We start from the raw sequence: 11,885 nt of genomic DNA, 5'->3' as shown, positions 1-11,885 counted from the left end.
ATTGGCATGATCCTCTTCCATTTAAAGCCACATCTCATAGAAAAAAATCAACAGAAAACTGCAGGATGTAAATGAGATAGGACTACTCCATTGATAAGCTTGACAATTTTAAGCTTAAAATTGTCCAGCTTATCAATGGAGTAGTCCTATCTCAATTACATCCTGCAGTTTTCTGTTGACAAAGTTCACTTGAACGCTCCATTAAAGTGATGGAGTTAATGATGCGGAGCGTTCATGGACTACTCCATTGATAAGCTGGACAATTTTCAGTGGTGGAAAGATGTATTTAAATCATTTTCATAGGTAAATGGTATGAGCTAAATAGACTGCATTAAATCATTAGATACCTGGAGATCATTTTTTGAGGTTCTTACTTAAATGTAGTATTTTCTTTTCATGCTTCTTTATACTTTGTATTGTACTGCACAAGCTTGACAATTTCAAGCTTGAATTTTGAAAATTGTCCAGCTTATCAATGGAGTAGTCCTATCTCATTTTCATCCTGCAGTTTTCTGTTGACAAAGTTCACTTGAACGCTCCATTAAAGTGATGGAGTTAAATATACCTGGAGATAATTTGCTTTTTCAATAAGGAATTCAACAAGTGTATCTTTATTACTGCACAAATTGATGATAATGTGCTAATTGGCATGATCCTCTTCCATTTAAAGCCACATCTCATAGAAAAAAATCAACAGAAAACTGCAGGATGTAAATGAGATAGGACTACTCCATTGATAATCTTGACAATTTTCAGTGGTGGAAGATGTATTTAAATCATTTTCATAAGTAAATGGTATGAGCTAAATAGACTGCAAGGTGCCACTCTGCTAATAAGGAGCGGTTAGGGGTTCAGTGTCTTGCTCAAGGACACTTCAACACTCTCACTCACACAAAGTTGATGTCAAACTATGTTTAAATGTAGTGCAGTACAATACAAAGTATAAAGTATAAAGTAGCATGAAAAGGAAATACTACATTTAAGTAAGAACCTCAAAAAATTAGGTTCAGGTATTTCTCCCATTGCCCATTGATTTAATTATAGCTTCATTCTACTATTGAACTTCTTAGGCTCATGATGTTGACCAACCTCTGCAGACATGGGATTATATTAATTATTAAATAAAGTAATGCTGCTGACTTGTTTCTTGGAGCAGCAGCACCATCCTGTGGTCAAAAGCTGTGAAACAAAAACAACCGGTGACAGGTGATACTGTACATTTATTTATTTACAAAATCACACTCAGCAAAACAAAGTGCTAGATCGCATTTTGTACAAAAACGTACATTAAATGAACAAGATAACTGACTTTGCGTCAGACAGACAGAAAGTCAGGGAGAGGTTTGCAGACTTTCAAGCAGGGATATCCAGATTCTCGTCTCCTCTTGGGAATCCCTCCACTTCCATTGCCATCAAAAACTCTGCAAAAAAATACAAAAAAAATCACATCCTTATTCAATATTAATATATATATGTGCATACATTTGCAAAAATCTGTGTCTCATGCACAAGTTTCCCTTTTCTCTCTCTTTTATCTATCTATCTATCTATCTATCTATCTATCTATCTATCTATCTATCTATCTATCTATCTATCTATCTATCTATCTATCTATCTATCTATCTATCTATCTATCCATCCATCCATCCATCCATCCATCCATCCATCCATCCATCCATCCATCCATCCATCCAACATACTGGCCTCCCTTCACTGATCTTTATCCTGACCCTGATGAAGCCTTGGTCTAACAATAGAGTTGCTCCTTACACTATAAAGTGTTGCTTTAGACTTGATGAATATATTACTATTTGTCTTTTAAACACCTCTAGTGTTTAAGCCATCATCCATATCTTGAATTTGCTTCGACTTGGTTCAATACATGTCTTTTACCAAAGATTTAACCTGTCAGTAATGTACAGCACAATATCTCCACCCACCTTCTGTGTAGTCGACGTCGGGCCGGGTGGAGACGACCGCCCAGGCCAGGCCCACCAACAGCGCCACCACCAGGTTCACCACAATCCACGGCCGCAGGATCTGCTGCTCTGAACCTGGAGGCCTGGAGGAGGAGGGAGTAAATACAATACAGTACATTACATTATAATATAATACAATACAATATAGTAAATATGCTGCAGTACAAAGATATGGAACGCAACATAAGTTCTCACCACAGAGTCTCGTTGGCTGTGGGATAGAGGTTGATGCGATCGCTGGTCATTTGCTGACTGAGGGACAGGATCAGGGCTATGAAATATACTGAACACAGAGAGAAGTAGTTTTTTGTAACACATCATCATTTTACAATTCACTTCATATTCTTTGTCTTGTCTCACTTACAGAAAGAAGCCAGAGCAGCAGGGTCCAGAGTGATGAAGCCTCTCAGTGCCATGGAGGCTTTGGCCAGGTTCACTCTGCAGGTGAGACCAAATATGAAGTTGTTAGACGCCACAAATTCAACGTAATTATACTTTACTTGAGTGTTTTCATTTTATGAAACTTTATACTTCTATGCAACTTCATCTTCGAGGCAAATATTTTTTCTGCACCACATTTGTCAAGAAGATTAGATTTTCAGAACACAGTTTTCATCATGTAGCTCCAGATGTGATGATTTTATAGAATAAAGTGTTCCTTTATGTATTGTGAAAATTATCCTACTATTTAAGCTAAATTAACTATTTAATTGCTTCATCACAAATCTGAAAAAATCTGTTTTTCTGGGCACAATTAAAGTTAACCTTTAAGAAATACATGGTTCTCCTACAAACAAATTATGATTTTATAGGATATGATGCATTAGATAAAACTGCCCAGCAGTATATTAAGAAGTTAAAATCAGCAAAAACCTTAAACATTTACAGCAGCAAAATGAAACATGCACATTATAATGCAGCAGTTATATTAATCCAAAGCAAGATATTTAACAGTAAAACACTGACACTTTTGATGATTATTTACAGTGGCATATCAGAGACTTGGTGTCATACTGTTGTATTGTGAAAAAAAATTAAAAATGCTACAATAACACACAAACTCAGAGATCCACAGACCTGTCGAACGCCGACACGGTGCTGATGGCCAGCAGCAGGTAGAGCAGAGACTGAGCTGGGTAGGCCAGTGGGTGATACTGCTGCAGCAGGTTGGGCAGCATGGTCATCTGCTCACCCGCCAGCACATACACAACAATGATGTTCCACACCGCGTAGCCGGCCAGGAACCCGTGAGAGAACAGACCAATCACCCTGCAGAGGGAGAACACACACACACACAAACCACAATACAACATGTAAGAGAGGAGTTATCTAATAGTATATACTGTGTGTGTGTGTTTGTGAGTGTGCAGACCTGAAGCTGCTGTGGACCCTCATAGCGACGTCTCTGGTGTTCCAGATCTGTCTGGGGTCAATGTAGTCATCCATCATCTCTGAGTGTCGGTGCTGCTCAACTCGCTCTGCTTGGAAACGCCCTGCACACACACACACACACACACACACACACACACACACACACACACACACACACACACACACACACACACACACACACACACACACACACACACACACACACACACACACACACACACACACACTTGTTTATGTAAAGGAAGCAGATGTTTTGAGCATTATTTTATTTCTGACTTTCAATCCCCATCGAATGCCTCTTGGATGCATCTACGCTTCTTTATGAGATCAGCCGAAGCGTAAAGTGACTAAAACAAACCAAATCCTTGTTGGTTAAAAACAATAAGTAATGTATTATCTTATGAACCCTAGAACAATCGTGTGGGTTTGCTCTTAAAAACTGTTTCTTTTAAGATATTTGCCTGAAGCCATTACAAAATACAAACTACATGAAGAGAAGAGTATGGTACTTCAAATTATGTTGATTTATTCACTACAGTTTATGTAAATTCTAATTTTCTCTTTAAAAAAATGATTATCATTAAATGTTTGCAATGTTTTTGTTGTTGTTGTTGGACAAAGACATATAAAAAAAGGAATAATAGAAATAATTGTTAGCAAATTGTGGGTTGTATTCACTGAATCACACAATACAGCAGTGGTCGTTGCAGACACACCTGGCGGAGATCTGCACTCTAATGAGTTATCCTCTATAGTTGTGTTTGTTTTCACTGCCAGCCTATACTTTCACACTCACTGTTTCTCTCCACAAAGACTTTGCCGACCGGCTGGCTGTGTCCGTGTGGGGCGGAGAACAGGGAATGCTGGGGGATCGGGGACTGGGCGTCTGAGGTGATATCGTCGTCCTCGGCTCCCAGATCATTGCTGTAGTGCTCCGGAGCCTTCGCCTTCCTGCCACGTGATTTAAGAAACCTACATGTTTATCCCTTTGTGTGGGTGGAGACTGAAATACCTCAACAACCATTGGATCGATTGTGATGAAATGTGGTTTAGAAATTCCCTTCAGAATTAATTACAATAGTTTTGGTGATCCTTTGACTTTTCATCTGGTGCCATCATCTGTTCAACATTCTCATTAACTCATTAAACTCACTTCTTCCTTTTTGTCTTTCGGGTTACAGCAACAGTCATTTCTTCTCCGTCCATGTCATGCTCGGCCATGTTACCATTTGGCACGTCAGCATTCTCTGCTTCCTGATCTGAACAAAACAAAACGTGACAAGAAACATGAGGTATATTTTCAATTCAAACAAAACCTGTTAGCTGAATACAATCTATATTTTACTTTGACATGTTCATTCGGAAGAACAGAACCGAACAGTTCCCTTCACTTCATGAAACACCCTGGATTCAGGGATTTGATGATTTTCTAACCTTTTCATTCATTCTTGTTGGTTCCATAATGTGTTTAAAGTAAACTTTATTGGCAAAATCTGTTTTATCCACAAAATATAACTGAAATAGTGAAATATCTCAACAACTACTGGATGGATGAAATGTGGTCCAGACATTCATGTTTCTGTAAATGGGATGTAATAACCTCATTAATCCTCTGACTTTTCATTTAACTCCATCGTGAGGTAAACATCTGAATCAAAACACTTCAATACTAACAACTGTCAAATACTTTAGTTTGAAAAAAATACCTAAAAAAACTAATAGCTGTACTTTTTACTGCTAATTAACAAATGCTAGCATGGCAACAAGACAAAGCTGGTGAACATGAGAAACATATGCTGCTAATTATGAGCATATTAAGGTCAAAAGTCAGAAATACTATTCTGCTTCTACAAACAAGCTGCTGCATAAAGTGTACTCCTAAGTACAGCATCACAAAGTTCCAAGCATGTGTGTGTAGACTCTTAAACCAAAACTTCTCCTTGCAAAATTTCCACCTGTGGGGCAGCCAAAAGCAGGGGGGAGACAGGAAATACCACGGGTAGGATTGTAAACACACTTTACAGTCAGTAACATCTGTCAATCAGCATCACTCTGTCTCTGCATGATTGTATTGTTTCACCATGCAGTCATAAAACAAGAATGTAAACAAACAGTGAGAGGCCGGTCTCAAACTGTCCTTATAACAAAGCTTCAATCAGACTGAACTCTGTGAGAAGCGAAGGAGGCGAGTCAATTCTTGATCCAAACCAAATGTGCCCCGCTCTGTTCCACATTGAAAATCAATTAATTTGAATTTGTCTTGTTGCATATCTTTTCCCCAATTTGCACCCTTGACAACATTTTTTTGTCGGAACAGATAACAAAGATGGAGGTTAACAAAGATGGAGGTACTTGTGTGGGGAATAAAACGTAACCCCTCCTTCTGCTGTTTATTTAACACAAACACATGTTAAGTGCAGGTTCTTAAAAAAGGTGGCGTGGTTAACAGTCTGTGCAGTGTTTCTACCTATAGTAGGCGCCCTCTTCTTTTTCTTCTTCTTCTGTGGTGCTGGATCCTGCGGCTCTGGAGTCAAAGGGTCTCTGCTGTCAGAGTGGCTCCTATCGGTCACTTCCTCCATCTCCACCTCCAGACCAACTGTAGAGGAACAAAATATAGTAAAGTAGAATAGAAGACAATAGAGTGTGGTGTGGAGCAGAAGGTGTCACCTCTCACCTTCTCCATGCTCCTCTCCATCGATTGCTTCCTTCTTCGGCTTCTTCTTCTTGCTCTTCACGGTTGGCATGGCTTATCTGTGATAGGATCAACAGTTCAAAACGGCCCTAATGAATAAAATCAATCATCGGATCTGACAGCATCTAACATCCCTTTTTAGAGTTTTTTTTTGTGTATTTAGGTCAGTTAATTACCGTTAAATGAGGATCTTGAGGTGGCTGGATGGTGATGCCTGTTTGAGATAATTGGATTAAGCTGAGCTTTGAGGACAGCTGGTGGAACGAGGCCTCAGGAAACACACCACAAAGGATATTTTAAACGTTACCTAAAGAGAGTTCTGCTTTGTAATCCATTCTAAGACTGTACACTGCAGCATGGCAGCATTTTACATTTTTAAATGATGATTTCTGTGTTCCTGTATGGCTTTCTGAGATAGACTTTGCCAGTGTAAGGTATGTTGATTAGATCCCTGTGTGAACATCCATCCATTCATCCATTTTCCGTAACCTGCTTATCCAGTTAAGGGTTGCAGGGGTGCTGGAGCCGATCTCAGCTGTCATTGGGTGAAGGCAGGGTACACCGAGGACAGGTCGCCAGCCTATCACAGGGCTGACATATAGAGACAAACAACCATTCACACTCACATCCACACCTACGGGCAATTTAGAGTCTTCAATTAACCTAAGCTGCATGTCTTTGGACTGTGGGAGGAAGCCGGAGAACCCGGAGAGAACCCACGCTGACACGGGGAGAACATGCAAACTCCACACAGAAGGTCGTCCAGCCCGGGAATTGAACCCAGGCCCCTCTTGCTGTGAGGCGACAGTGCTAACCACTACACCACCGTGCAGCCCTGTGTGAACACTGAAACCAAAATAACCTACATTTTGGTTTTAAACTGAAGTATTCCTTGTTCATGTTCACAATCATCTGAAACATTACACTACTTTACATTTGGCACTTTTAATACTTTTATCTAAAGCTTACTTAACCCCAAATTTGGGCTTCTGTGTCTGGCTCATGGACACTTTAACATTTAAGGAAGATGAGCTGGGGATCAAACCACCAATCCTATGATTAACTGACCAAAGATACAGACTCATATGTTTTTACTGTGATTTAATTGTCCAGGTAAGAGTGAACTTGGTGGGTTTTTCTAAAATCTGCATTAAATTCTCTTAAGAAGGGGCCAAATACATATTTCAATCCTTGGCTATACAATAATGTTGAATTGTTTTCTATTGTAGTAAACTATAGGCTGATAGTAAACATTTTGAGCAACACACTTCGCTTTCCTGCCGAGAGAACAATGAAAAGTTTAACACCATTCTCATGTATGTCTTTTGAATAAGAAGCTACAACCAGCAGCCAGTTACATAAAGACTGGGAACAGGGGGAAGCTAACTGGCGGCTGAATGTGCCATGTGTGGTGACTATCGTCTCATGTGACTCTCAGCAAAAGAGCCAATAAGCTTATTCCTGAAAATTGTCACAATAATCTTTTTTAAGTGTAATTGAATTTTTTATGATATCAGTCACTGCCTTGAAAAGTACATTCATGGGACTGACATGTCAGTACATGTGGTTCTTGTTTACAGACCATAGCTGGTTCATCAGCTGCCCTAACAAAGTACATATGGTTGCATGCAGTATGCATTTAATTATATTAGGCATACTACTTTGAACTTTGACCCTCCTGCACATATATCTAATGCCTCAAGCGTTGTGGGTCATAATAGCCAGAAAAGCACGCTGGCTTGCATACTGCAAAAAGGGACCAGATGCAATAGGACATCCTGGTATTTTGGGAAAACTGACAAAACTGACATTTCCTGTTTCAAACCACATATGTGATATGTTTACCATACACCCAATCATTTATGTCCACCACGTGGTATCTCTTGACAACACTGCACCCTCAGGCTCTGCATTACAAGTTCATTTTTATTTAAAGTTTAGCACTAAAGGTGCATGAAAACTGTACATAGTGCCAACAGTATCCAACAGGAGGAACAGTAAAGGGTTAAAAGAAACAATTATTATACAACTTTTCCCAGTTTTCTCAGTTAAAAGTTTTACACTCAATGATGAACACCTTTTCTCCTTAAAAACAAAACAATAATCATCACAGTCAATGTTTTCTTAATTTTAATGTCACCAAAATACATAAAACATGAAAGGTAAGATGCTGCACAATGAAGACTGAATATGTTAAGCTCTAGATAAATTAATTAATTAATAATTGCTAAATTATAACTTCACTTTGGCTCAATGCTTTTTTAAATGATGACCTTAAAAAAGTATTTCTAATTCTACACTCTGCTCACCTGTGCAGCTGACTTGGTCGGTGGCTCTGAAGAAACAGACAATCACCACCTCCCCCTTCTGTCTCTGATCTTAACACGCTGAGGGAGAGTGTCTTAGGACGAGCCTCAGTGTAAAATCTCACCCTCCTTTCCTTTATTTTTCTGCTTCTGTTTAATCCCAAAAGGTGGATTAAAGATGGCTGGTTCCCTTTAAAATCTTTCAAACTTGATCCAAAAGCGTGGAGATAAAGTGAAGCAGGAAGGACAGCTTGCTTTAAGACTCGTCCTGGGGTTTCAGAGTGGCAGGTGGATCATGTGCTGAGCCGCGTCAGCCTCAGGGAGCTTTGTGGTTGGTTGATGTCACCTGCTGGTAGTGCTCCAAGGTAGCCATGCATGCTAATAAGCCCTCACTCTGCTCTCCTGCCAACCTTGTCTTCAACAGATCCAAACGACTCTTTACTCACAAATAGGCAGACTTCTTAAACTTTTTTTTTTTTTTTTTTCTTTCATTGATGATGTTCTACCTTTTTCCCTACAAATGAATGCCAAAACTGCAATGTTAGTAATGAACCATGAATATTTTAGATACTATATTTGTCGAAAAAGTTTTTGGTCCTGGCAAAGAAAAAGGTATTAGCCTACTGGCTTCCATGTGAGAATGAATTCAGCTTTGGTCACAATTAGTGCTGCCCTAGGCCAAATAAACTCTTTATTTGATTGATCTGTAAAACCAAGTTTAGAATCAGACAAAAACACCCCTTTGAATCTTGTGTTTACCAGAGAAGTGCTCATACGTTTATTGGAAATAAGTCATTCAGTATGAAAAAGGATAAAAAAAATGACCAAAATGACTGATTAGTCAATTAAACAACTTAGACTAAGAGTGGTGAGTATAACATGACTATTGTCTATTTTCTGAGAAAATATACACGATGGCAGACATTTTAATATGAATATCAAGTGCGTAATTTAAATTTCCTCTTAGGAACACACATCTTCTAAAAAGACACTAATGGTACGTTAATCATGCGCTTTAAACAATGCATACAATATGTGCATAAACTGTAGTGGATTTGTCACTTCACATGACATCGTGACCTGAAGAGTGTGTTTCATTTCATTTAAAGTCAGTTTGATACGATTGTTGACTCTAAATACTTTAACACCGATGAGTCTCAGCAGTTGAGAAAGAAGTGAGCTATAACTCTTTGTCATGTCTAAGCAGGTGCGCTGGTTCTGTCTGAGGTTAGTAGGACAAAGTTAAAACCTTCACACCACAAAAACCAGGTCAACACATCCAATCCTATTACACCCACCCACACACACCCACACACACACACACGCACACACACACGCTACGAGGAAGGCTCAGGGTAGTACTTCTTGAAGAGGTGAGTTTTCAGTAAAACTTTATCAATCCCTCTAAGAACAACGGTGCAGCAGCTCGTCACCAATGTCAACAAATACAGACACAATAAATAGGAAAATAAAAAACACAAAGCTAAAATATCAGTTGTGGAGAGTAATTAAGTACATCTACTATAGTACTGTACTTAAATACACATTTTGAGGTACTTACTTGAGAATTTCCATTTTTTTTCCTTCACTACATCTAAGAGGGAAATAATGTACTTTTAACTGCACTGCATTTATTTTGATAACTTGATAAAGGCATTATATAAAGTAATTAAAATTAGCTCCACCTTTTCCAGCTGTACCATTAAAGGTTTTATAACATTCAGAAACACTAGATATCACACTAAAGCACCAGCATCTCGGACACAGCCACAGAGGAGGATTCTCTGCTCGGGACGTCATTACTCCACTAAATCTTAACGTAGCTAATATCTGTTTGCTGGTAATGTTCAAAATATAAAGTCCCTTTAAAGGGATTAACATGCATGCATCAAATAATATATTTCCAAGTTTTTTCTGATAAGGTCAACGAGTACTGTAATTTTTGGTACTAAAAGCATATTTTGATTTTGGCAGCTCATTCTTAACTGTGGTATTACTGCTTTTACTTTGGTACAATATCTGAGAACTTTATCATTTTTGTTATTTCACCTTATAAAGAACATGTAGTCACATTATCTACCTTCTTATCCGCCTCACTGCATCATGTTATCTGTTATGTTGTGTTACACTGACCACCACTTGCTGCTGTTTGTGTAGATGACAGTAAAGCTGAATGGTGCAGTGAGAAAACACTAATCCTCCTGTTAAATCGGCTGAGCTACAGCTGTCCTGCAGAGGATTAACCTGACAAACAGAGAGACAGAGAGAGAGAGAGAGAGAGAGAGAGAGAGAGAGAGAGAGGGGGGAGGGAGACAATTGTACCCACATGATTGTATCTTGATCTTTAATTAGAACAAATATATATATGTTTGTATGTACATGTTCATTTTTATTCTAAATAAAACAAACATGTCATGCTTTTCTTAAAGCTGCCGTAAATTGACAGCATAGAGTTTCAGAGATGGAAACTTCAAAACTGGTTGAGTAAGACTGTTGTCAAGTGCTGTGGATCAGTTCCACTCAGTTAATGGGAGCTTTATAGTGAGTTACAGCTCATTGTTTATCAGTCTGACCAACAACTTTACTGTACCGTTGCACTCACTGCTCTCGTACTGAGAAGAAGCAGTAAAAACCCATTGTATACTATACCTGATCAGCAGCAAACGGCAACACGGTTTGAGACTAGCCAGTGAACAGAGCGGAGTATTTAGCAGCTATAAGAGACAGATATTTCCCTCAGGAGATGGTGGAGACCAAAAACAGAGCAAAAAGAGAGTGAATATATGACTAACATTTATCAGGTCGACACTAACAAAACTCAAAATGAATGATAATGTTGCTCTGTGAGTGCTTGATGTGAAAATAAAAATCAGTTTGCTTGCAAGTTCAAACACAGTAAAGAAATGCCAAATAACCTATTAAACCCGAATAATTAACCTATTAATTATCTCACAACCCCTCATGTAACGTGTCACTAGTTCTACAGGATCCCCTGGACAGAAAGAAGGAAATCCTTTGCAAACATCAGAGTTAGAGGAGGGTTTACAGGTGAGGTGCCACAGCAGTTATTGAGGCAGTTTCTACTTCCACCTACACAAATCCAGTTATTAACATAATGAAAATACATATGATTAGTTAAGATACTGACATAAATAGTATCAAAAACAAGGTTTGATTCCATAAACATTAACTTTAACTTTAAAGTGCAGCTTTAAACAGAAGTCATGAGGTAACGTGAGACGACATTCGTCCTTTATTCTTTTAGCCTGAGTATTATTCAAGCTAGCTAGTAGGTTATTACAGAGCCTGCTATCCTGCCAACACTGATAATTAATACAAATAAAATGTAGAGGTCATTATTAAGTTAGCAAGTGCTCTGAAAAAAACATGCTGCATATAATAATTCCTCCCTGAGAAATATTTGCACAACTGAAAATATACACATTATTTCAGATTTGTTGTGCAAATTCCAAATTCCAAAGACAAAAACAAATAAGAATATCTTCTTTTTGCTCT

At 38.6% G+C, this 11,885-nt stretch overlaps 1 protein-coding gene across 1 annotated transcript; it reads right to left on the bottom strand.

Annotated features, from left to right (window-relative positions):
• Positions 1-1,340: 1,340 nt before the first annotated feature.
• LOC129104978 (transmembrane protein 237A-like) lies at positions 1,341-6,115 on the bottom strand. Its single transcript, XM_054615839.1, has 10 exons — positions 6,046-6,115; positions 5,839-5,967; positions 4,525-4,630; positions 4,168-4,322; positions 3,352-3,472; positions 3,057-3,248; positions 2,344-2,417; positions 2,175-2,262; positions 1,941-2,062; positions 1,341-1,421 (listed from the first exon to the last, which is right to left on the bottom strand). The coding sequence occupies exons 1-10, from the start codon at positions 6,113-6,115 to the stop codon at positions 1,354-1,356; spliced, it is 1,125 nt and encodes a 374-aa protein (XP_054471814.1). The 3' UTR covers positions 1,341-1,353.
• Positions 6,116-11,885: the final 5,770 nt, after the last annotated feature.

This window comes from Anoplopoma fimbria, chromosome 16, assembly GCF_027596085.1.
Source record: "Anoplopoma fimbria isolate UVic2021 breed Golden Eagle Sablefish chromosome 16, Afim_UVic_2022, whole genome shotgun sequence".
NCBI classification, from domain to species: Eukaryota; Metazoa; Chordata; class Actinopteri; order Perciformes; family Anoplopomatidae; genus Anoplopoma; species Anoplopoma fimbria.
This window is presented reverse-complemented; position numbering and strand designations above follow the sequence as displayed.

Excerpts from the sequence above, each read along its gene's own strand:
- LOC129104978 (XM_054615839.1), bottom strand. The coding sequence starts at position 6,115 with ATGCCAACCGTGAAGAGCAAGAAGAAGAAGCCGAAGAAGGAAGCAATC. Across the intron at positions 4,323-4,524 it reads CGAAAGACAAAAAGGAAGAA|GAAGGCGAAGGCTCCGGAGC; the intron begins GTGAGTTTAATG and ends ATCACGTGGCAG. Across the intron at positions 3,249-3,351 it reads AGGGTCCACAGCAGCTTCAG|GGTGATTGGTCTGTTCTCTC; the intron begins GTCTGCACACTC and ends CTCCCTCTGCAG.